The sequence below is a fragment of the Panthera leo genome, chromosome C1, assembly GCF_018350215.1.
Source record: "Panthera leo isolate Ple1 chromosome C1, P.leo_Ple1_pat1.1, whole genome shotgun sequence".
NCBI lineage: Eukaryota > Metazoa > Chordata > Mammalia > Carnivora > Felidae > Panthera > Panthera leo.
The window spans coordinates 17,320,154-17,346,178 of NC_056686.1; the positions used below are offsets into that span (position 1 = coordinate 17,320,154).

The 26,025-nt window shown below is 50.4% G+C and overlaps 1 protein-coding gene across 1 annotated transcript in view; it reads right to left on the reverse strand.

Annotated features, from left to right (window-relative positions):
- ASAP3 (ArfGAP with SH3 domain, ankyrin repeat and PH domain 3) overlaps window positions 1-21,786 on the reverse strand; it is a 48,882-nt gene extending 27,096 nt beyond the window's left edge. Inside the window, 1 exon segment of the mRNA XM_042951924.1 lies at window positions 21,597-21,786. Coding sequence (XP_042807858.1) covers window positions 21,597-21,725 — 129 coding nt within the window. The 5' untranslated portion in view covers window positions 21,726-21,786.
- Between the last annotated feature and the right edge of the window lie 4,239 nt (window positions 21,787-26,025).

A 26,025-nucleotide genomic window follows, 5' to 3' on the forward strand; every position in this document is an offset into this window, starting at 1 on the left:
AATGTACAATACCGAGAGTGAACCTTAACATAAACTATGGATTTGGGGTGATAACGACGTGTCAGTGTAGGCTCACTGATTATAACAAATATGCCACTCTGGTGTGGGATAGTGATAGTGTGGGAGGTTATTTGTGGAGTAGAAGGTATATAGGAACTCTGTACTTTCCACTCAATTTTGCTGGGAAGCTAACAGTGCTCTAAAAAAATAAAGTGTTTTTTTAAACAAAGAGGGGGAAAAACAGAAAAGGATAAAAGGAAGAGAGGGAGGGGTACCCTCTGTCATAACTTTCTCTTGGCTGGAATGCATTTGTGATGTCTAGAGCTCAGGCAGCCATCTTGGACCACGACGTAGAAGCCACCTGTTATGGACGGTGAGCAAAAAAGTAGTAGCCTTGTCCTGGTGATTGAGGAACCACCCTAGCAGCCCTGGGCCACTTATTTGTAAACATTTATAAAAGAAATAAATGTCTATCTTATTTTAGCCACGTTATGCGGGGTATGTTGTCATTCGTGACCGAAGCTAGCTCCCACTTGCCTACGGGTAGGCAAGCCACCCTAATGACCAATAAACTATCACTTGATGCCCTTGTCAGACATATCTCAGGAAATGGCTTCCTGGCAAGATACCATTTCTGCCCCTACTGCTCTTAGCAACCAAGGTTCACGTAGGTATTCATTCATTCATTCATTCATTCCCTCACTCACTCACTAGTTACTGCGTGCCTGCATTCACACTCTGTGTAAAAGACACAGACTTTGGGGTGCCTGGGTGGGTCAGTTGGTTAAGCGTCCGACTTCAGCTCAGGTCATGATCTCACAGTCCGTGAGTTCAAGCCCTGTGTCGGGCTCCGTGCTGACAGCTCAGAGCCTGGAGCCTGCTCCGGATTCTGTGACTCCTTCTCTCTCTGCCCCTCCACCTCTCATGCTCTGTCTCTCTCTCAAAAATAAATCAACATTAAAAAAAAAAAAAAAAAGACAGACTCAGCTCTCAGGGACATCACCATCTAAGGGGCAAAGAGCCAAGTAAACAGACACCTGCAGTGTGACTATGGCTATAATGTAAGGTGGACAAGGCACTCGGGAGCCCAGGAGAAGGACAGCCATGTCTGCTTAGGAAGAACAGAGAAAGTCTTATTCGGTGATGCTTGACTATGGGCCCGGGACAGGCAGGAAAGAGACTAAGACTGCACGGTGAGATGCTGTGGGGAGTGCGTGATATAAATGGTAGGATTGCTGGAGGAGGAAGGCTTGCCCTGGGGAAGAATGGGAAAGGAGAGGAACATTGTTCATTCATTCATTCGTTCATTCCGACAAGCACCTACTGGTGCCTATTTTAGCCAGGCATGGCCCTTTCCTTCAAGAGGCTCCCACACGCATAACCACGCAAGTGCCTGAAGTGGGCACAAAGAGGGGAGAGTTCAGATCACCCTTTTCCCAAGAAAATATTTGCACACCACTCATACTAGGGTATCGACGGCTGATTAACAACTACCCTCTATGATATAATGGGGCAAAGGCTTAAGCTAAAGAAATACAGTTGTGTTTGTTATTTTGAGAGGGAGAATGGGTGGAGGGGCAGAGAGAGAGAGAGAGAGAGAGAGAGAGAGAGAGAGAGTATCCCAAGCGTGCTCCACACTCAGCACAGAGCCCGACACGGGGCTCAGTCTCTTGCTCCTGAGATCATGACCTAAGCCTAAATCAAGAGTTGGACACTTAACCGACTGGGCCACTCAGGCACCCCTAGAACTACAGTTTTAAGGAGGAAATTCTGATCACAGCCTGGGGATGGGAAGATATCTGGGGAAAGGCACAGAGGTTTCCAGATCTCCTGTAATGACCCTGCCATAGCACAATGAGTCGCAAGCTGAGATTCTAACCCCATTCTCCTTAAAACGATCTCCCTGGGCAATGCTAGAACAGCAGTGCTCCAAACGTCCTCTTCTTTAAAGTAGGGAAATGATACCATACGGGGAGAAAATCCATCCTCTCCTTAACTCACAGAGTCACTGGTGAGGCTTGTATGAGATCGCAGACATGGCAGCACGTGCCAAGCCCTGAGGCATCTGGAAAATATGAGTACGATCCTTACTGTGGTTTGCTTTCTGCCTGTGTATGAGATCAGCCCTCCTTCTCCGTGTCGAAGACTGGCTAGGCTAGAAAAAACAAAACTCAGCCTCTGGATTCAGGTGGGTCCATTTAATCCTCAAAGTGGGGTCTCTGAACCAGCAGCATCAGCACCACCTGGGACCTTGGTAGAGATGCAAATTCTTCGGCTGAATCTGGAAATCTAGGGGAGGGGCTCAGTGATTTATGGTTTAACAAGCCCTCCAGGTGAATCTGATGCATGCTAAAGTTTGGGAATCAGATTCTATCAGAGACACATAAATCATCACGGCTAAAAGTATGAGGCTGGCCCCAAACTATCTAGCTTTGAATTCCAGCTCCACTAGGCACCTGCTGTGTGACTTTTCCATGCCTCAGTGTCCCCATTCATGAAATGAGATTGATAATAGTTTCTCCTCCATAAGGTTGTTGGACAGATGAAATGAATCCACAAAGTAAAGTGCTCAGAACCTATTATTTCATAGCTAATAATGTTACTTATTCCAAAATGAACCTGAATTGGTTTGGAATTTCTCAATCTTCCTTGAGCTAATTAAAGGTCTTCTCCCCACCCTGCCATGATCCTGCTCAACAAGATGTGGGAATGACAGGTGCAGAGGGGCCACAGTGGAGCCTCTGCCACGGGGCAGTCATATACAACAAGATGCCACATGTTCTGAATACACATTTCTTGTCACCTTCCCAGCCACCCTTTGAGGTCGGCATCACCACTGGCATTTTATAGATGAAGCTGCTGGAGGAAGGAACAAGTCCAGGTATGTTCTGGTCCCATAATTCTGAACGGTGGTAGAGCTGTAATTTAAAACCAGGTCTGGCCAAATCCAGGGCTCATGTTCCTTCCACACCACCAAGCCGCCCCGCAGAGGTTAAGGGACATGGCTCCTTTGATATCAAGACCGGATCTGCCTCTGAATCTGAACCCCACCTCAAGAACCTCTGCCATATCCTCTCACCATCCCCCAAACAGGGATGGGGCAGGGAGAGACCTGTGCCAAGAAAATAAGGTTGACGGTGGTGCTCCAACTACAAATATCCCAAGGGCTATCCTACTGAAGAGAATATAGATTTGTTCAAATTGGACCTGAGGGTTCCCAGGACTGAGAGGTGGAATTTAAGGAGACAGAAACAAATTTCAGCTCAAACAGAGGAAGGCGTTCCTAAGGAAGACTAAGTGGTGAGCTCCCCACCACTTGAAGTATTCAAGGACTTCAGGTGGCAGAGCATGACTCGGGCAATGGATTTGGGATCAGTAGTGATGGCTATTTAGATTTCTCTGAAATGGATCCAAAGCCTGGGCAAGCATCGGGCAGAGGCAGGGGAGACGAGACCCAAGACCATCAGGGACGTGACTAAACTTGGAAAACCGACTAGAGTCCTTTGGTCAGCCTTGCCTGGCTGGCCCAAGACAAAGCCTGAATTCCAGCTGGTGGCCCTGCCCTTTGTGCCCCTACTTCCCCCAGTGCCACTGCCCCCACCGTGCGCGCGCAGGCACACACACACACACACACACACACACACACACACACACACACACAGTGCTCTGGCTCACTGATCCGTGTTCTCTGCAGGCAAAAGACCGCAGATGGCAGCACTAGGGCCATGCCCAGCTGCCCTGCTTGGAAGGGCCTTCTGCTTGCCCCCCTCCTGGGTCAGGATTCATCAATAGGACCCATTCTTCATTCCTGTGATTTCCCAGAGCCAGCTGTGGTAACCATGACGACTCAGCCAAGGGAGCAGAGCAGCAAAAGCTAAGGCCTTGGGAGCTGCCGGTTAAATTTCACCATTAGACATTCACTCCTTTGGACTATTATAATATGGGACATAGGCACCACTTTTGTGGCACCATTAATCAATCACAGTGTTTTTCCCCACTGAAAAACCTGGATTCAGTTTATCATTCTGTTAAGACTGCTCTTTTTGTTTGTTTGTTTTGCTTTGTTTTAAGACTGCTCTTTAGGTAACAATGAGACTAGAGTTAGCACAGGAGATGAAAACCATTTTCCATCTTTGCTTTGGGCCATGACCTTGTCCCCCAGAGGACTAAGTCATGGAATATTAGAGATAATCTAACATTACCTTCTCATCTTACAGACTGCACAGCAAAGACTCAGATGAGTTTCTTGCCCCGGGTCTCACCAGAAATGCAAACGAACTAAGGAAAGCACACAAACCAACGCTTTCGCGGGGCTTTACAGTTTATAAAGCAGTTTGACATCCATCCTCTAAGATTCCCAGCTTCCCAGCGGGGCAGCTGTTGCATTGTTCCCATCTGGCTGAAGAGTCAGTGAAGCTCAGGGAGGTGAAGGAAGTGGCCTGGGCTCACACAGCCACAAAGTAGAGGAAATGAAGCCGGCACCCAAATCATTAGACTCTAACCCCCTTGTTCATGTCTAGTCTCTGGACCCCAGACCCGTGACATCCACAGAGTCACGACCGGGGCCCTACGAAGCCACACGTCCAAGAAGCACCCTAGACCAATAAAAACAGTCTCACAGATTAGCGCGACCACATTCCACACCTGCATGCAGCTGTTATGATCAATAAGACACAAAAAAGCTTTAAAAGCATTCTTGAGGGTCGGCCGGACAGCTCAGTTGGTTAAGGGTCCAACTCTTGATTTCAGCTCAGGTCGTGATCTCACAGTTGGTGAGTCGGAGCCCTGCATCGGGCCGCACTGGCAGCACAGAGCCTGCTTGGGATTCTCTCTCTCCCCCTCTCTCTGCCCCTACTCTGCTTGTTCTAAGTAAATAAATAAACTTAATAAAAAAAAATGTCTTAAAAAAAGGGGTCCCCCTGTGAGGGGGCAGAATCTTGGCTCCTTTAAGCCTTGATGTCCACAAAGAAGATTAAATTATATGTGCTACATATTAAATGTGAAAATGAAAATACTATGTTTTAATGAGCAAGCCAAGTTACACTTATAGTATTTATGAAATGATAAAATGCAAAAAAACAAAAGCCACCAAAAAACCCAGAAAAGGCCTTAGGGCTTCTCATTTCTACATCCAACTACCAATGTACAGGAAACACAGATGGAGACATTCATGACCCCACACCTGGGGAATGCAGCAGTGAGCACAGAGTGCGTGAAACTACAGAACAAGCCGCTGATTTCTCCAACAAGGGGATCGTAGAAAACGAAACCACAAATGATAGAGGAGAAATCATAAGAGACTCGAAACACACACTGACCAAAGGCAATACTTGCACCTTACTTTGCTTTTTAAACTTTTTTAGAATTTCAGCAAATGCTTGGCACTTGCTTCAAAACTGAGAGTCAGGGAAGCAGGTGGGGATGAGGTCGGGGCAGGACCGGGTCACAGGTAAATGGAGGCCGTTCACCATCGTGTTCTGTCTCCGTGACAATTCTAAATTCTCCATAATCAGGAAAAAGTGAGAGCTAGTAGATGAAAAAACAAGATCGGCAAAATATTCATAGTTGTTGAAACTGGGTGAGTCTACTTTGGGGTATGTTTGAAGATTTCTACAGTACTGAGTTAATACAAGAAGACAAGGGGTTCGAGGCGCCTGAATGGCTCAGTCTATGATCTTAGGGTTCGTGAGTTCAAGCCCCACATCAGACTCTGCACAGACAGCGCTGAGCCTGCTTGGGATTCTCTCTCTCCATCTTTCTCTGCCCCTCCCGTGCTCTCCTGAGCGTGCACATGTGCTATCTCTCTCTCCCTCTCCCTCTCAAAATAAACAAATAACCATTAAAAAAAAAAAAAAAGACAAGCGGTTCTTATATTCAGAAAGGTAGGGGTCCACTGCACTAAGTTACTGAAACTAGCCTTTGACACCCTAGGTGCGCAGAACTGACCCCTTTCAATGGACAGCTGTCTGGGCATAGCTTTCGACAAGGGGGATGGGATGCGAGAGTGGGTTTGGAGACGTTGGCCTGAGGGAGGCCAGGGGCCTGGGGCCCAGGGCCAATGGAGGGCAAGGATCAGGCAGAAGGGTCTTTGAGAGGCAGGCAGAAAGGGGTAAAGGCTGACCTTCTGGCTCGAGGCAGCCTCCACACTCCATGGCCTGATTACAAAAGGGCACACAGTGGAAAAAGCGCATGATGTGAAGGGAGGAGGCCTGGGTTCTATTCCAGACCCAATTTCTCACCCGCTCCGAGACCCTGAGCAAGTCCCCAGCGTCTTCGGGAGTAGGCTCTCCACCTGCAAAGCGGGAATGACAGTCACTGCTGCTCCAGTCCCCTCCCACTGAGAATGGAGTCATAAAGACTGGGGAAGTTTACAGCCCATGCAAACGTGAGCGGTCCTCTTCATGTCAGGCTCTCATGGTTTGCTTTTTCTCATCCACCTGCCCAACCACCAGATCCAGAGAAAGGAGGGGAGCCCCACTGGGCCCTTCCTGGGTGGTCTGCAAGGCTTTCCTGTACCCAAAGCCCTGTGTGGGTGCTGGGGAGAGAGGGACATCAGCTCAGGCCCTGCCCTCGAGGTCCCCGGTGTGGGAGATACGCCACGATCGCTAACAGCTGAAGAGGCGCTTGGCGAACGCAGAGCAGAAGAGGAGTCCGTGTGGGGACAAAGAACGGAGCAGCCACAGCCACCCTACACTGAGATGGAGTGATGCTTCACCAGGGCCTCGGAAACAAGGAGACGTCAGTGGAACAAAGAGAGGCGGGGGGAAGACGATTCTAACAGACGGGAGGTACCTGGCAAAGTCCCTGGAAGGCACGCTTCCCACATTCGGGGACCGGCCAGGAGCTTTCCGAAGCAGCACTTACCAGGGCCGGGGTGTGGTGAGCAGTGAGGCCCAGGGCCGAGCAGGGCCCAGAGTGACCCACTGGGAGGCCACGCTTGCAGTGAGAGTTGAGCAGACGCTCCCATCACTACTGGACGCCAGGCTTGTTGTGACAGACTTTGGGTTTTTTTAACTTTATTTACTAAGTAATCTCTACCCCCAGCGTGGGGTTCAAACTCACGACCCCGAGCTCACGAGTTGCACAATCTACTACATGACATACCTTGTACCAGTTCACAGTATCCTCTCAACAACCCAGGAGGTTTTACGGATGAGGAAAAAGTGAGGCCCCGGGAAGCTCTGGCTTTTGCCCAGGCTCGCACAACTAGTGAGCAGAGGAACCTGGACGTACACCAAGGGCGTCAGGCTCCAGAGTCCAAACTTTTTTTTTTAACATTTATTCATTTTTGAGAGAGAGACACAGTGCGAGCCGGGGAGGGGCAGAGAGAGAGGGAGACACGGAATCCGAAGCAGGCTCCAGGCTCTGAGCTGTCGGCACAGAGCCCGACCTGGGGCTCGAACTCACAAACCGCGAGATCATGACCTGAGCCGGAGTCGGACGCTCAACCGAGTGAGCCACCCAGGCGCCTCGAGTCTGAACTTTTAACCAAAGCCCTCGGTTTTATCCCACAAGTAATGGGGAGCGCCTGCAGGGCTCTGGACAAGAGAGGAGGGACTTGGTAAATTCTCACGGTAGAAAGATCAGCTCTAGGACTTGGCTGCAGACCAGTGCCCAAGTGCAAGAAAGGGGTACAGACGCGTCCCCCAGGCACGACAGGGTGATGGGGAACACGGCCTGACCCAGCGCAAAGCAGATCACACAACGGGAAGGCCTTGGATTCCAAGGTCCCAGAATGAGTCTACTTATTAACATGAATCCAACCACCCCCCTGCTTACTGAGTGAGCACTGTGGGGCAGGCACTTTATTTTTTACCTCATGCATCCCTCCCAGCAACACTGTGAGGTAGCTATTATCCTTCCCATTTTACAGATGAGGCAACAGAGGCTGGGGTAGGTTGGTCAGCTGGCTCAAGGTCACGTAGGTAGCTCTAGGAAGCGTAGAGCCTTTCGCTTCCAGAACCTTCTCCCACTCTCCCACACTACAGCCAACCACGAGGGAAGTCCCAGCTGGCGGAACCTGTTCTCTCTGTAAGGAGTACTGTGGCCATATTTTGTCTAATGGTGGATGCCAGGCATCTTGAGAGGCGATACAGAAACGTGCTGAGGGAAGGCAGAGGGACTGAATTTTAGGTCTGCCTCTGCCACTAGCCCCTCTGAGCAAGTTTCTTCCTCTTGTGCCTCAGTCTCCCCATCTGTACACCTTACAGCCGGCGGACACGGCTGCTAAATCCCCTTCCAGGTCAGTGCTCTGGGACTCAGAGTCCTGTTAATCGTACCTCGTGAGGCCACTCCAACCTCAGCCACCAGCAAGAGCACATCTCCAAATGGTTTTCATCTGGATAGGCAAGGCCGCCGCCCCCCAGGGCCCAAGAGTCGGTGGCGGTGCTGGGGGGGGGGGGGGGGGGGGGGGGGGGTGGAGTCAGAAGGAGGTGCCAGAGAGCAGGGCAGGGCTCTTCCCAGCTTCCCCCTACATCACCCATGTGGAGGGGCCCCAGCCCTGCCTGCCTGCGCTCCTGCACTGGCTAAGCTGCAAAGTCTGGGGCCAGCCCCCGGTCTACCCCTGCCCCCGGTGTGACCTTGTTCAGTCTCCTTTCCTCCCAGGCTGACTCCTCAACTCTCGTCTGGAGTCTGGAATGAAGGGGTTGGGCGGGATGCGGAAGGCTCCTGCCGGCTCTGACATTTATTATTTCAGGGTCCCTCGGCCTCTTGCTGTCTTCCTTCCTGCGCTGCTGGAGCCCATGACCAGCCGTGGGCCCCCTCAGTTGGGCCCCTGCAGATGTCTCCCCAGCCAGGGAAGCTGCTAGGCCTCACTGGCTGCCCCTTGCAGGGTGTTGGGAAGGGGGGAGGGGGGGGTTGCAGGAAGGGAGCCGCACCCTCGACGTAAGCTGAGGCCCCTGAAAACCCCAAGTTTCCTGGCTGGGATTTTCCTCGGGAGACTGCTCGGCAGTGATGAGCTAAGAGATCAAGAACTCTGCCGGACCGACCGCCTTCGATTCCCGTCTGGCTCCTGGCTCCAAGCCCTGAATTCCACCCAACTCTGCGGACAGCCTGGCCTGCCCTCCTGGATAGAGGAGGAGAGGGTCCCCCGCCTCCCATTTTCTGGGTTCCCTTACTGGCCTGGATGAATCCCTCCCTGTGCCCGACTGGATGTCTGTCACTAATCCCGTAAACCCCAGTCCTACCCAGCTCTGCACTGTCCTCAACACGCCAGGCTGTTCCCAGCCGCCAGGCCTCTGCTCATGCTGTTCCAGCCGCCTGGAGAGTCCCCCACCCCCAATCCATTCTATCGAGTAAACACTTAGTCCTTCCTGACTCCACTTATAGGTCACCACCTCCCCACCTCAACAGAACCGGCCCTTCCAGAACGCATCCCTCCTGCCTTTATGCCACGCTACGCCCACTACACGTGTTTATCAGGACATTCATGGCCCTTATGTACCACGCACATCTGACTTCCCTAGGGGGCTCAAAACTCTATAAAAGGGCAGGGACTGGCTCATCTGCCTTTGCATCCACAGCACCCAGCACAGGATCCGGCACATGAGTAGCAACAAACGTTTGTGGAAAGAATGAATGAGTGAATGAGTGACTGTTAGCAAGGCCCTATGGGAATGCAGAAAAAGCAGCAGGGGTTAAGGACTCCAGCTTTTACATCACACTCTTCTGAGGTCCAAATTCTGTTTCCAATGGTCTTAGCTGTGTGACCCAGAGCAAGTGACTTAGTTTCTCAGAGCCTCTATTTCTCCATCTGTCAAATGGGATAAGAACAGCATCTATTTCACAGGATTGAATGCAGTCAGGCATCCCAGCACCTAGCCCAGCACCCTGCATATAGGGAGGGCTGCAGGGTAGCTATCCTGACCCAGCGAACACCTTCTCTGTGCTCCTGGGCCCTGTGACCCAAATCCCCAGGCTGGCCAGGGGAGTCTCCTGCAGCACTTAAAAAATAAGGGTACCAGGGGCGTCTGGGCAGCTCAGTCCGTTAAGCGTCCGGCTTCTGATTTCAGCTCAGGTCTCGATCTCACGGTTGGTAGGTTCGAGCCCCGCATCAGGCTCCGTGCTGACAGCAGAAGCCTGCTTGGGATTCTCTTCTCCCTCTCTCTCTCTCTGCCCCTCCCCTGCTCGCTCTCTCTCTCTCTCTCTCTCTCTCTCTCTCTCAAAATAAATAAACCTAAAACAAAAGAAGGGTACCAGAGCCTCACTTCAGAACTGTTAAATCAGAGTCAGGCATGACCCGTGGTGTGAGAGGTCAAGCACTCCCAAGTGCCAAGTCCAAATCCTGGCTTTGCCACTTACTGCTAGTAGAGTTACCAGACTCAGCAAACATACAGGACATGCAGTTATATTTGAATTTCAGATAATCAGTGAATAACTTTTTAGCATAAGTGTGTCCCAGATATTGCATGGGGATCCTGTATGTTATTTGGCAATTCTGTTTACTAAGCTATTTCCTCTCTGTGCCTTTGTTTCCTTATGGGGATTACACAAATTATACATAGGAAATGCTTATAGCACTGCCTGGTGTCTGTTTCTATTTCCATAACTTTTAAAGCAACCCAGATGACACAGAAGAACTTTGCAAACATTACGCTGAAAGAAGCCAGACACGGGGCCATATGTTGTAGGATTCCACTGATATAGAGAGAGAGAGCACGAGTAGGGGAGGAGCAGAGAGCGAGAGAGGATCCGAAGCGGGTTCCGTGCTGACAGCAGAGAGCCTGAACTCAACAAACCTCGAGGTCATGACCTGAGCCGAAGTCAGATACTTAACCAACCGAGCCACCCAGGTGTCCCCACCTGAGTGCTTTAAAATGGCTCATATGGTGAATTTCATCTCGACTTCAAGAGATCTACCTAGGGGCGCCTGGGTGGCTCAGTCGGTTGAGCGTCCGACTTCGGCTCAGGTCATGGTCTCGCGGTTCGTGGGTTCGAGCCCCGCGTCGGGCTCTGTGCTGACAAACAGCTCGGAGCCTGGAGCCTGCTTCGGATTCTGTGTGTGTCTCTCTCTCCCCCTCCGCTGCTCATGCTCTGCCTCTCTCTCTCAAAAATAAATAAATGTTAAAAAAAATTAAAAACAAAAGATTAAAAAAAAAAAAAAAGAAATCTACCTAAAAGCAACCCAGGTTGTAATGTACAGTTAGGACTGAGACTCAGGTAGGCTCTCGATAAACATTTCATGATGAAACGAACGGATGGGAGACAGCAAAGGGCAGAGCTAAGGGGAGAACCTGCCTTGTCCAGAACTGGGCTCAGCTCTTTCCTCCTGGACACCTGCAGGGGACGTGAGATTCCTCTTTTTATCCTGGTGCCAGGACAGCACAGACAATTTTAACACTCACTCATAGTAATGGCTTCACCCCTGTTGCTATGACCCCATTTTCTCCGTGTGGTTCCTGATCTCCTTAGCTATCCCATGTGCAGGTGATATTGTGTTTTTAGTAAAAGAGAATTTTCAAAGGTTAGGTATCTGTTATGTGCCCGGGATATGCTAGATGCTTTATATGTAATCTCCTCAAAGAACCCCACAAGATAGTTATTATCACGCATGATTTACAGAGGGGGAAACTGAGATTCAGAAAGGTTAAGTCATTTGCCTGAGGTCACACAACCAACAGGAATTCAAACCCAGGATTGTCTGACCTCAGTCACTGGACTCTCTCCATAGACCTCAGCCACATCTCTGTATGCTGTGGGTTGTCAGTCATCCTTTCATGGGTGTAAGTCCTTCTCCTTTCCAGACGGGGCCCTTGTCTTGTCATCTCCATGCCCCCAGAACCTGCCATCCCGCCTGTGTTCACAGCAGGTGTTGGATAAGCTCAATAACCTTAAGTGGGCAGATCACAGCTTACCACATCAGTTTTTGCCCAGTACTCATCAGTCTCCCGGGGAATTTCTGAACTGCTCACTTGCCCAGGCCCCACCCCCCGGGAGGAGATTTTCATAAAGTACATCTGGGTAGAGGGGCGCCTGGGTGGCTCAGTCGGTTAAGCGTCCGACTTCGGCTCAGGTCATGATCTCGCGGTCCGTGAGTTCGAGCCCCGCGTCGGGCTCTGTGCTGACAGCTCAGAGCCTGGAGCCTGTTTCAGATTCTGTGTCTCCCTCTCTCTGACCCTCCCCCGTTCATGCTCTGTCTCTCTCTGTCTCAAAAATAAATAAACGTTTAAAAAAAAATTTTTTTTAAAAGTACATCTGGATAGAGGCTACAGCATCCAAAGTTCTTAAAAGCTCAGTTAAAGTCAAAAGCCAGCTGAGTTAGAGAACCTTTAGCGGCTGTTCCCAGCTCAGCCTCCTATACCCTCCACTGTGAGGCCCCGTCCCTGACCCCGGCGAGGCACAGGCACAGTGTTCCCATGGTAGAGGGAGCCCAGGGCCCTGCCTCTGAGTCTGGGGCACTCACTGTGCCTCCACGGGCCTCACTGCCTCAGGTGCTCTGAGCCCAGGCACTAGGCCCATCAAAAGGATTTTCTAGCCAGGCACCTGAGTGGCTTAGTTGGTTATGCGTCCGACTCCAGCTCAGGTCATGATCTTGTGGTTCCATGTGTTCGAGCCCTACATCGGCCTCTCTGCTGCGGGCGTGGAGCCCATTTTGAATCCTGTCTCCTTCTCTGCCCTTCCCCCGCTTGCACACACATGCTCTCTCTCTCTCAAAAATAAATAAGCGTTGGGGCGCCTGGGTGGCGCAGTCAGTTAAGCGTCCGACTTCAGCCAGGTCACGATCTCGCGGTCCGTGAGTTCGAGCCCCGCGTCAGGCTCTGGGCTGATGGCTCGGAGCCTGGAGCCTGTTTCCGATTCTGTGTCTCCCTCTCTCTCTGCCCCTCCCCCGTTCATGCTCTGTCTCTCTCTGTCCCAAAAATAAATAAAAAAAAAAGTTGAAAAAAAATTAAAAAAAAAAAAATAAAATAAATAAGCGTTTAAAAAGTTAAGGAAAAAAAAAAGGATCTTCTAGCAACAATGCCTGTCTGAGTTCTAGACTACCAAGTTGCCTTCGGGAAAAGCATTTTCCTTCTGCCATGACCTGCAGTTCCAGTTTCTGTCCTCAAACCTACTTGTGTCACCTCAGTGGCCAAAAACAGCTGAACACCAGGCAAGGAAGTGACCACTGAAGACCGAAATTTAGAGAGGGGAGGAGACTCCACAAAGCTGGGCGTGAGGCTGACACCCCGGGGAAGACCTTCTGCTCTTGTGCAGAGGCAGAAACAGAAAGAGGTTGGGTTCAGGTGGGGTTCAACCAAGAGGTTGGGTTCCAAGCCCATCCTGAAAGACCCTCTTGATGCAGGTCCCTAGCCATCATCCCATGTCTCTGTTCCCCAGCTCAGGAGAACTTCTCATCTGCCCCCTCCTCAAATCAGTCCATGCCAGCATCGAGGTGAAAACAGCACTAATCCTGTTTGGAACCTGTTCATCAACAACCTCGGTGTTGCTAACCTTGGGTTGCATCTGCCATTTTCTTATTTTGCCTCTGGACATCTAGGCAGCGTCTGACTGAGCTGAGCATTGGTCCCTCCTTGAAATCTTCCTTTCCTGGCTTCTGGGGCACTGAGTTCCCTCCTTCCCCCACTGGCAGTTCCTTTTCAGCCCCCTTCGTTAACTACTCTTCCCCTCCCAATCTCTGGGCCTTGGAGCTCCCCAGAGCTTGGACCTGGGCCCTCTTCATCCCTCTCCGTGGGTGACTTTATCCACTGCTCAGCTTTAAACACCAGCGAATGTAACGTACACATATGTGGTCCGTGGACTGCCTGTGCGAGCATCTCCTGGGGTGCTGGTTAAAATTCAGATTCCCAGGCACCCTCCTGCGTGCTTGGCAAACCTGCCGAGGCCATTTGCCAGGTTTTTGCCAGTGAGACATCCGAATTTCCTTCCTCCACCTGAAAAACGACTTGCTGTGCAAATCTTGGTAGAGCTTGTGTCCTACAAAAGCTGACCAGATGAAATTCTTGCTTTTCCAGACTCCCTTGCAGCTAGGGTACAGGTGTATGAGTTAGTCTTGGCCAAGCAGGCACTGGGATCCCAATCAGGAGGAGAGAGTGGAAGATCCGCGCTTATGCTGATGGCAACAGCAACAAAGGAGCCCCGTCTCCAGGGACAGTGGCAGTAACAAGCTGTGGCACTTAGCGCATGGCAACAGTGTCCTCGCCAAACTGGCTCATTGGAATGATTTTGGCTGAGATCCTGCCTGCCGCCTCACCCCAGTTCTCCAGCTTCCCAGAAATTCGGCAAACTACTGAGCATTCCCTTTCAGGGAACTCTTTTTTTATGTGAATCAGCTCAGGTTGGTTTCTGTAACTTGCAATAAGAAGCCTAAGAAAGACACAGCTACTGAATTGGACCCTCTGGGAATGGTATCGGGTGATTCTCACATAGATGCAAGCTTGAAACTCACTCTCTCAACCCTGACAATCTCCAATGTGTGTTTCCAGCCTACTCCTTTCATCTCCAAACTCGTATATCTAAAACGCCTTCTTGACAAACAGAATTCCTGACTTTCCCCCCAAAACAGTTTGTCTCCCAGAGCTCCCCTTCCTAGGAAAAAGTAAATGGCACTCTTCCATTGGGAATCTGGGAACCTTTCTTTTTTTATTATTTTTTTTCTATTTTTCTTAATGTTTATTCATTTTTGAGAGAGAGAGCACGCGAGCAGGCGAGGGTCAGAGAGAGAGAGAGACGCACAGAATCTGAAGCAGGTTCCAGGCTCTGAGCTGTCAGCACAGAGCCCAGTGTGGGGCTCGAACTCATGAACTGTGAGATCATGACCTGAGCCGAAGCCAGATGCTCAACTGACTGAGCCACCCAGGCACCCCGGGAACCTTTCTTGACCACCCCCTACACGCACTCTATCAGCAAATCTTGGTGTTACTACTTATAAAATACTTCTAAAATCTGTCCACTTTTTTCCTCCACCAATCGTGACACTATCCACACCGCCGTCATCTCTTCCCCAGCCTCCTTGGGTCTTCCCCTGCTCCCTCCAGTCTAGTCTCTACACAGCAGCTGATATGATCTTTCTAGAACAGAAATTGGATCATGCTGCTGGCCTGCAAAAGAGATAAAATCCACACTTGCTATGAGGGCCTACAAGCTTGAGTATGATCTAGCCCCTGCCTGCCTTCCCAAACCCATCTGGTCTTGCCCTTCCCATCTGCCCATCGCTATGCTTCTACCCTCTGACCTTCTTCAGTGTCACAGATACTTTAGGTTCCTTCCTGCCTCAGGGCCTTTGCTTAAGCTCTTCCCTCCATCTGGAGCACCCTCACACCACTATTCTCTATTAATGCTCCTTTTTAGTTTTCTTCTTTGACTTATTTGTCAGCCAACCAATATTTTCTGAGCACCTACTCTGGTGTTATGGTAAATACTAGGGGTATAGTGGTGAGATTAAATTCTATTCTCATGGAAGTCAAAATCTAGTGAGAAACCAGATTTTTTTTTATTAAAAAAATTTAATGTTTATTTGTTTATTTTGAGAGAGAGAGAGAGAGAGACAGTGTGAGTGGGGGAGGGGCAGAGAGAGAGAGGGAGAGAGAGAATCCCAAGCAGGCTCCATGCTGTCAGCACAGAGCCTGATGTGGGGCTTGAACTCATGAAACCGTGAGATCATGACCTGAGCCAAGATCAGAGTTGGACACTTAACCAACTGAGGCACCCAGGTGCCCCAAGAAACCAAATTTTAATAAATGATTATACAAATAAATACAAAATATACCTATGAGGTGTGCTGCAAAGGAGAGAGATCCAGTGCTATCAGGAGAATTGAGCTTGAATAAAAGCAGAGAAACAAATTAGGAGGCCACTGCAGCACGCCAGGGGAGAGGAGGTGGTGGTCTGGACTAGGGTGGGGATGTAGGGAAGTGTGTGGGCTCCAGAGATGCTTATGGAACTTGTGATCCTTGGTGATGAAGGATGTATGTGGAGGTACAAGGTTTCTGGCCGGCGTAACAGAATAGAGGGAGGTACCACTCACAGAGGAGGGGATACCGGAAGGGCCAGCCTGCGGGGAAAGTCACGAGTGTGGTTTTGGACATACTGAGATGTCTAAGTGAAACAGCCAAGTGGGCACCTGAACATGAGGGTCTGGGCTGGATATACAGATGTGTGAGTCGTCTAAAGATGAGAGAGGGCTGAAGCCATGGATGTGGATGAGATGGGCTAGGGAGGGGCTAGGACCTCGGACCAAACCTCGAGGAAGGCCTTGACCAGGAGGATGAGCCGTCATGCCACTTATCACAATGTGCAATTATTTATTTGTTTGTTAATCCGTTGACTACCTGTCTTCCCCAGAAGACCGTAAGCTCAACAGGGCAAAGACCTACATCTGTTTTCATAAGCAACGTGTCTACCCAGTGCCTAATACGGGGCCCGCGATGGAGCAGTCCCCAGGTACTTCACTGGCCGCTGTGTCCCTCAGCAGGGCTGGCCTCATCCATTCCCTGGACAACATGATTGGGTCCATTGGTCGCCACTGTCCAACAAAAAGCCCAAGTGACGAACTGGCATTCACGGCCTTCTGAGTCATGCTACACCCTTTAGCCCTCCGTCTTTTTAAGTCCACTAAACCTGAGCTTTCCAAACTGGGGTTCATCTGCCCCTGGATAACCAAGTAGGCAGAAAACAAGATGAGCACAGCGCCTCTCCCTGGATCCTCGATTGCGCCAAACGAAGCACCATTGCCATGGATACATGGGGGGTGGGGACTCTCCAGGCTCTGCCCCTCTTCTCTGAGAAGTGTTCCTTCCACAGTACAAGTCTCTGTAGACACGCATACACTGCCTGAGTCTATCTTTCCATGACCTCTGCTGATGAAACCAGGGGTGGAAACCCACTTCTAGAACCAATCCAGAAGCTGAGCTGGGCCATCAAGCTCTCCTCCAGGAACGGGGAAGTGGGACACAAGACTGGCTTGGTTACCTTCAGAGGCTAGACCACTGAGGTCACATGGGTGTGGGGGCTGAAGCCACCTGTCTTCCCCAGAAGACTGTGCGATACCCTTCGGGGCCTGTGTGATGACAAGTGAGCAAAAGCAGTGCTCAGATGTGCAGAAAGAAAGAGAGGCAAGAGAACCAAAATGATGTTTGACAGCTTCCCGGCCTCCAGTGAGGCCCTGGCGAGGTCCACGTTTACTTATACCTCTTCAGTCCCATGAGGCACCTCTGAGTCCTTAAAACAAATTTCCCTTCAACAGAAACAGCTTGAGAGGCCTTATGTTTCCTGCAAACAAACAATCGCTAAGATTGCATAATTTTCATTATTTTTTTGTCAAACAAATAAAGACACGTGATGGAGCACCATGTAAAAGTCACAAGAGTATTAAGAATCAGCAACAAGGGGGCCCCTGGGTGGCTCAGTCGGTTGAGTACAACTTGGTTTCCTCTCAGGTCATGATCCCAGGGTCGTGGGATCGAGCCCCGCATCGGGCTCTGCACTGATCATGGAGCCTGCTTAAGACTCTCTCTCTCTCTCTCTCTCTCTCTCTCTCCTCTGCCCCATCCTCTCACTCTCCCTCTCAAATAAATAAAATGAAAAAAAAATTAAAAGAAAAAAAAAGAATCAGCAATGTTCTTTCTAGAACAAGATTCCAAAAAAGCAAAGTCACAAAGGAAAAGACAGATCTGACTCCAATAAAACTGAAAACTATGTAATATAAGACATGATACTTGGAACCTGCTTCGGATTCTGTGTCTCCCTCTCTCTCCCCCACTCACGCTCTGCCTCTCTCTCTCCCTCTCTCTCCCTCTCTCAAAAACAAAACAAAACAAAACAAAACAAAAGACATGATACTAATTGAGGTAAACATTCCTCGTAACCACCATCCCCTTATAATAATGTGTTTTCTCCGAGGACGTATGTTGGGAAGCACACACATTTCCACAGCAATTACCTCCGGGGAGGGTATAAGGATTGTGAGGCGTGGTCAGAGGTGGCTTTTGCCTTTTCTGTTATCTTTTTAAATTTCTTAATTAAAAATGATTATGTTCTTATAACACTATATGTTAACTATACTGGAATTAAAAATTTTAACTTCATAAAAATTATGTCCTTTGTGCAATTAAAACTCCCTTAACCTTCAAATAAACATATGAAACACAAGTCTTGGCAGATCTATTTGCGGAAGACTGCTTTATCCAAGATCTAACAGGAAAAATAAGTTCACTAGTAGTTTGAGATGCACGATATAGCATGAATTCCCAGCACTGGTCAAAACAGTTTACTTGGTTCCTGAATATGCTTTCTTTCCACCAGTCTCCAAATTCACTCACTTATGCTCTCCACTGAATGATGGAGTTCTTCCATCCTTCAAGACCCATGTGGAAGTCACCTCCTCCAGGAAGCTCTCCCTGATGACACCAGTCCTCACTGTTCTCTCGCTCCCCACCCCACAGGCCTCTCTGTACCTTTCTCTGGGCATTCAGGATAGACTCCTGGGATTCCTACTGATCTCCCTAAGATAGGCTACATCTCCCCGATCAGCCAGCAAACCAGGGTAGCATCTTTATGTCCCTGGTGCCTAGCCCAGAGATGGCACGGGGAACTGGACAGAGAACAGACTCAGAGTCAGACGGACCCACTATGTGACACGAGACAACTGCCTTAACCTTCTCAGGCCCACTTTCACCTGTGGTATTGTGACCACCAATAAGATGATGGCTGTAAAGGGGCCCCGAACAGGAAAGAAGTGGTTGACAGAATAATCATCTGTCTTAACACTCCCTCAGATTTGTATAGTGTTTCACAATTAAAAACAAAAAACTTTTGGGGCGCCTGGGTGGCTCAGTCAGTTGAGCATCTGACTTCAGCTCAGGTCATGATCTAACGGTTCATGAGTTCAAGCCCTGTATCGGGCTCACTACGGTCAGCGCAGAGCTCACTTTGGATCCTCTGTCCCCCTCTCTCTCTGCCCCGCTCCTGCTCGAGCTCTCTCTCTCAAAAAGAAATGAACGTTAAAAAACAAAACAAAACTTTAACAACCTAGAGAGGTAAACAAGGAGGGATTATTAACCCATTTTAAGGGTGGGATAACTGAGGCTCAGAGAAGTTACATAGGGAGAACAGGCAGTTGGGCTTTAGAAGGAAATAGAATTGGAACAGGGGTTAGAATATTTGGGTGCCAATGACAATCCTTTTATTACCCAGAGATGGGAGCTTAGACGAGTCTCTGGACATCAGTTTCCCCAACTTCAATGAGAGTTCCTAGGCAATTTCTATCTTAAAGGGTTGCTCAATGCTGACATTCCAGTTTTCAGTGGCCTGCCCAGGGTCCTTCCTAGTTGGACTGCAAAAAAAGGGGCTGCAAGTCTCAGGAAAGAGTCTCCAGTTACTCCCAGGAAACCAGCGGGGACTGGAAGCCTTGCTTTAAGAATCTGTTGCATTTTAATTCAGCCAAAGGGAACCTCAAGCCTGGGTGTGGGTTAGTCATGCCCAGGATGGGGGTAGGGGTGGAATGGGGGGAGATGCAGTGGAGGGTGGAGGTGGGCAGATGCCCGCATCAAACTGCATGTAACTATAAACATGAATGCAAAATCAAACAGGAAACCTCAGCAGAGTCCAATCCAAAGGTCAGATTCTAACCTTTTTTGGACACCGAAATGCTGAAGAGAAAAGCTGTGTTTGGGTGCCCCAGCCTTCCTGCTGCAAAAACAAATGCTTGCAGGAAACCAATTTGACAATAAATTATATAGTTTAAAATAAATAAATAAATAAATAAATAAATAAATAAATAAATAAATAAATAATTGAAACAAGCAAACAAAAATGCTTGCATGCATCAAACCAAAGTCCTGAAGGCAAAGGAGGCCAGATTTTTGTCCGGCCTGAACCGGGGCAAAGCTGAGCTCTGACCAGAGCCTATTAGAGCCTCCAGACCCCTTCCAAGAGTTTCTCCCCCACCCCCCCCCCCACGACCTCCGGCCCAGCACACACAAGTGCTGACACACACCGAGCCAGGCAAGGCCAGATGCGCAGGGATAAATGGGCATTTCTGTCCCTGGAGAAAGGTTGATAGTACAGCCCCTTCTCCTGCTCCAGCTCAGATTTAATATTTTAATGAAGAACCCAGAGAGGAGGGAGAGCTGTGAAAGCCCTAAGGGTACCAGTGGCACTTAAGTCTTCCAAGTCTTGACATGGGAGGCTGTGAAGACAAACTTCGGGAAGGTCTCTCCCCTCGAGAGGACAGTTTCCCTGTGAACCTCCCGGAAAAACAGAATCCACATTCATAGGCAGTGGACTCTAAGTTACTGGTTCTGCCCAAGGAAAAAAGCCAAAAACTCACTGGCTTCTTCTTATTTTAATTAAAGCCCGTAACCCTACTAGGTACAGAGCACTAGGTGAGGCCCTGCGAGAGAAATGAGGACAAAAGGGATCCAGTCACTGTCTAAAAAGGTCCGTCAACTAACCTGATAGTCATTCCATTCATCAAGACGCATGCTTTATACACACTGACTCATGTAATACCAGAGCCCTGTGAGGTAAACATTATTATCCCATTTTATAGATGCCAAAAGTGAGGCTCAAAGAGATCAGGTCACATACCCAAGCTCGCACAACTGGCAAACTGCAGGGCCAGAATTTGCAGGTCTGCCTGCTGCAAAGTCAATGCTCTTTCCACAATCCACTATCACCCCTGCAAAGAGATGCACGCAGATTCTGGGATAGGAGTTCAGCCTGCCAGGGAGAGGAGGAGAAGGAGATATTCCTCAAGACAGTGGCCCAGGGTATTATGAACTATTGAGCTTTGTATCTGCCACACAGTAGGTGCTCAATACTCTTAAGGTGAAGGATGGGAGATGAGAGCCCCTGCTGAGGTCCAAAATGCCATCCAGTTTGGGGCATCCTCTGAAAGAGAACTGCAAAACTACATTATTCTCCCTTGGCCCAAAGCCACAGGGTGTCTGCCCTAGAATAGTCCCTGCAGAGGAGGCCCAGGAAAGTGCAGCAAGCAGGTCCAGAAAGAGGAAGGAACTCCAGAAGGACGGGAATGGGGTGGGGCAGCCTGCAAGGGCGAAAGAAAAGGCCTGGGACGCGTTGCTGGGAAAGACAAAGAGGAAAGGGGAGGGGAGGGGAGACTACAAACTTGCCAACAGCCTGGCCAAGGTGAACCCCGGCTCCTGGCGCCTTCTCATTCGCATTCATTCCACAAGCGCCGGCCAAATCTCAGAACCAGCAGCCAGGAGGAGGTGGCCTCCCTGCAGCCGGGGAGAAGTTCAGGACTGAGGCGGGAAGGCCTCTTTCCCAGAAGGGGAGTGACTGGGGGAACAAATCTGTGGGGCTCCAAAGATGAAAACGCAAACAGATGCAGTGAGGCGCTGAGCAAACACGAGACGGGACCGACCAACAAGAGCACTGGGGTTATGACCCTGACCTGTGAAGTCCTTCATCGAGTTGAACTCAAGCCCCCCCCCACCACCACAAACGGTCCCTCGGGCCCTCCCGCGGACTCAACGGGGAGGGCGCAGATGTTTGAGATGCACTCGATTCTCACAGATCTAGAGAGGGGTCAGGTTTCCAGGGAGGGGTAAGGGCCATCGAAGCGCCGGTCACGCCGGTGAAGGTCAAGGAGAGGCCCTGCCGGGACCCCCGACCCCGCCCGCCCAGGGCCCCCTCACCTCCTCCCGCGCCAGTGCAGCCCCCCGGCACCGGAGCATCTTGGCGGTAAAGGCGGCGGCCCCGGCCGGGGAGGTGAGGTCCTCCGCGGTGACGGCCAAGAACTCCGCGACGCTGAGCTGCTCGGGCATGGCGGGCGCGGGGTGGGGGCGCCGGGACTGCCGGAGCGGGGCGCGGGGGGCGCTCGCTGCACCGCGCTGGGCCGACCTCACAGCCAGCCGCGAGCACCGTCGGGGCCTCCGCACGCCCCGCCCCCTCCGCGCCGCCCCGCCCCGCCCCGCCCCCGACTGCCTCCGACCGGCACCGCCGGTTCGCCTCGCGTCCTGGGAGCCCAGAGCTTCCCCACCCCGCCCGCCTTTCGGCTCCGCCCCCGGCCTTCCAGCCTCTCCCCACCGACCTTAACCAGGACAGCGCGGCCCTAGCCCCTCGCTGGGCTCCCCAGCCCCTACCCCGGCCCCTCACTAACCTCCCCAATCCCTCCCCCAGGCCTCCTAGATCCAGAGCTCCGCCCCTGGCTCACTGCCCCGCCCCCGGCCCCTGGCCGGGCTCCACAGCCCCGCCTCCAGGCCTATTAGCCCTAGAGCTCCGCCTCTAGCCGGGCTCCCTAGCCCCTCCCCCAGGCCTCACAGCCCCTGAGAGCTCGGTTCCTGACTCACTGCCCCGCCCCCGGCCCCCCGCCGGGCTCCCCAGCCCCGCCCCCAGGCCGCCTGGCCCAGGAGCTCCGCCCCTCGCCCGGCTCCTCGGCCCCGCCCCCAGGCCACCCAGGCCGAGAGCTCCGCCCCTAACTCACTAACCCCGCCCCAGCCTCCCTGGAAGCTCAGCCGCATCTGTCTCCCGGCCCCTCTGCAGCTACTCCCCCTTTCATCCCTCTCTTGGGCCTCCCAAGTTGCCTCCCTCCCACCCCCTCCGCGCCCCCCGCTTCGTGAGCCTTTCATCTACCTCTCCTCTCCTATGGGTTCGTTCCCAGCCCCCTTGACCTCGCCCCTTCAGCCTTACCCCGACTCAGGCCCCCATCTCTCCCCCCAGGCCCACCCGGTCTCGGCGCCCCCCTTCCGCTCCCAATTGCACCATCCCTCCCTTGCTTCGTACACTCAGCTCTCAGCCTCGGCTCTGAGCCGCAACCCGCCCCCCCCCCGCCTTGGCTTTGGCCCCTGCGGAGTCTGTGTGGTTCGGTGCCTTTGGGTAGCTGTGTGATTTGGGGGAAAGTACATTCCTTCTTGGAACCTCAGTTTCCTTGTCTGCAAGGTGAGAAGCCTGCTGCCCATTTAACGGTGATGTTGCAAGGAAAGAACCTAACCCTTGCGTGTACCCAGTAAGCGCTCTGCAACCCGCTCCCCCTTTCCCGATCCTCTCACTGCACCCTCATTCTTCCTGGGCTCAGTATGGTGCCTTCCCCTCCGGAACCCAGCTCACTGTCCTTACCAGGCTGAAGACTGCCACTCCTCCCCCACTATTAACCCTTGCCTCTTAGAAACCATCTATGTCCTTGGGTGGATGAGAGATGAGGTTCAGAAATCTACTTAGGTTTCGTTCTGGAGCCTGAAGTCCTACGGAAAAGATTTCTTCAGGTAAAAAATCGGGGAAGCAATATTGGCTTTGGAATTTGATAGATCTAAGTTCCAATCCTGGTGCTGCTGTTGACCAGCTGTGTGCAGCTGAGCAAATGGCTTGCTTCTCTAAACCTGAATCTTCTACTCTTCAAATGGCCTAATAATATTTTACTCCACAAGGCGAGTGAAAGTATTACATGCTTTACCTGGGGGGAGGGGGACTACAAAGATATACACTAAGATATTACCTGCTGAGGACATTATGAGTAATTTTTCTTCTTTGGCTAATCTGTATATCCTAACTTTTCTATAAGGAGCATATGCTACTTGCGTAATAGAATTTAAAGTTGAAACAATGTGTACAGTCTGGTGGAGGAGATAGGACAAATATGCGGTGAAATACAACTCTTATTCACCCCCAGTCACCTTTCAACTCACTCCAGTCAGTTTTCAGCCAGAACTCCTACAGAGTTATTTCAAGGTCAACTAGGATCTCTCTCTTAAAATGCAACAGGCCCTTTTCTTAACTTCTAGGAGCATTTTGTACTGTTAGCCACGCTGTCCTTCTTGAAACACTTTTTTCTTTTGAATTCTGAGACGATTATTTTCCATGGTGGTCTTTCTCCCTCTCTGGCTGTTCCATCTCAGGGCCCTTTCCAAAATGGTCTTCCTCTGCATGTATCTTAACTGCTGGGATCCTTGGGAGCTCTCTGCTAGACCCTTTGTTCTTCTCACTCTACCCAGGCTTCCTGGACACTTTTGTCCATCCCTACCAGCTTCCTTCATACCATTAATGTTGACGCCTTCTGTGTTAGTTTCCTATTGCTGCTGCTGAAACAAATCGCTGCAAACAACACACATTTATTCTCTTACAGTTCAGGAGGTCAAAACTCTGAAATGAGTTTCGTTGCGCTGAAACCCAAATACAGCAAGGCCGCACTCCCTCCGGAGGCTCTAGGGAGCCATTTCTTTGCGTTTCCCAGTTTCTAGAACTGCGTTTCTCATCCTTTGGCCTCTAACGGACTTCCTCCATCTTCAAGGGGATCTTGTCTCTGTGTCATATCCTATTGCTTTCTTTTCTATGGTCAGATCTCCCTCAGTCTCCATTTTATAAGCACATTTGCGATTATATTTAGGGCCCGTCCAGATAATCCAGGATAATTTCTCCAGCTCAGGATCGTTAATCACGTCTGCAAAATTCCTTCTGGCATAGGAGATAACATTTACAGGTTCCAGGAATTAGGACCTGGATATCTTTGGGGGCTATTATTGAGCCCACCACATCTTCCAAGGCTCTCTCTCCACGTTGGACCCTTTTCTGGCTTAAGATCTATGTATGCAACTGCCTATGGGATGGTTTCACATGCTTATATCACAGGCAGACCTCTCAAACTCTACAGGTCTAAAACTGAACTTGCCATCTTGTAACCTGCCCTCAGATCTGGCTTCTTCTCTGTCCCTGTCTTAGTGGAAGGTACCACCATGCACCCCCTCGGGGTCATCCTCCCCGTCTCCTTCCACCAATTTCCACTCAATCAAATCTTATCACTGCCTCCTAATGTCTCACACATGTGGCCACCTTCTCTGGGCTAACCCCAGTCCAGTCCATACCACCTCTCGTCTCCTCACGGGTCTGCCTGCCCCCAGTCTTACAGGTCTGATCTGATACTGCCCTGCTTAGAGCTCTTCAATGGTCCCATTGCTGTCTGGATGAAGTCCAGCTTTTTTTTTGCATGGCTAGCTGCTCCTGGCTTATCTCTCACCACCCCATCCCTGATACGATCTGAGCCCTCTTGATATTCTTCCTGCTGACCCATAACACCCCCTGACCTCCTTTCAACTGCCCAAATTCAATGTCACTTCCTTCAGGAAGCCTTCCCCAATGTCCTTCTAGGCACTCCTACAGACCCTGGTATCCCCTGCTACAGCAGTTCTCACTGTGGACTGTAACCACCTGTTTGCTGATCTGGGCCTCTGGCCTACCTATTTATTTATCCAGAACTTACTATGTACCGGTCACAATGCCAAGGACTATACAAGTAATAGTTAACTCAATACTCCCAACAACCCAGTGAGGCAGGTAACATTATTCTTGCTATCTCTGTGTCACAGGTGGGAAAGCTAAAGCTTAGAGAGGTTAATTGGTATAAAATCAGAATGAACAAGTAATATAACCAAGTTTCCAACCCAACCCAGGTCTGCATGAGTTTGTGTTTTGTTTTGTGTTATTATTAATCACCAAACTATGTTACCTAACTTAAAAACATTGCCTCTTGGGGGTGCTTGGGTGGCTCAGTCGATTAAGCGCCCGACTCTTGGTTTTGACTCAGGTCATGATCTCATGGTTGGTGAGATGGAGCCCTACATGGGGCTCCATGCCGACAGCATGGAGCCTGCTGGGGTTGGTCTCTCTCCCTCTCTCTCTGTCCCTCCCATGCTTATGCGCTCTCTTGCTCTATCCCAAAATAAATAAATAAAACTTAAAAATATACGACAGAATACTGTCGTAATATCTTTCAGGCTAACAAATTCCTTCCTGTTTTGTGAAGCAACTACTTCAATGTCAAATCCTCTATCAGATACTCAAACTGAGAGACACGTGCTACTATGGTGGCCCCCTTTCTGAAGCATAAGTTTTATTTCAAGACTTTGGGGAGGAAACGAAATGACAAACATTAAGTAAATTACAGTATTTGGGGGAAAATAAGACAAACCCAGAGCTGTGTCAGCATAAATTACACAATTTGGGGGAATTTCCAGAGAAAACATGTGCCTTCAAGGAAATTTCCAGTTGCTTCAAGTTGTTTACCAGACCACCCTACATAAACACTCACTTTACTAGGACTATTCAAGGGAAGCGTTTGAGGCACACTCCTTATGA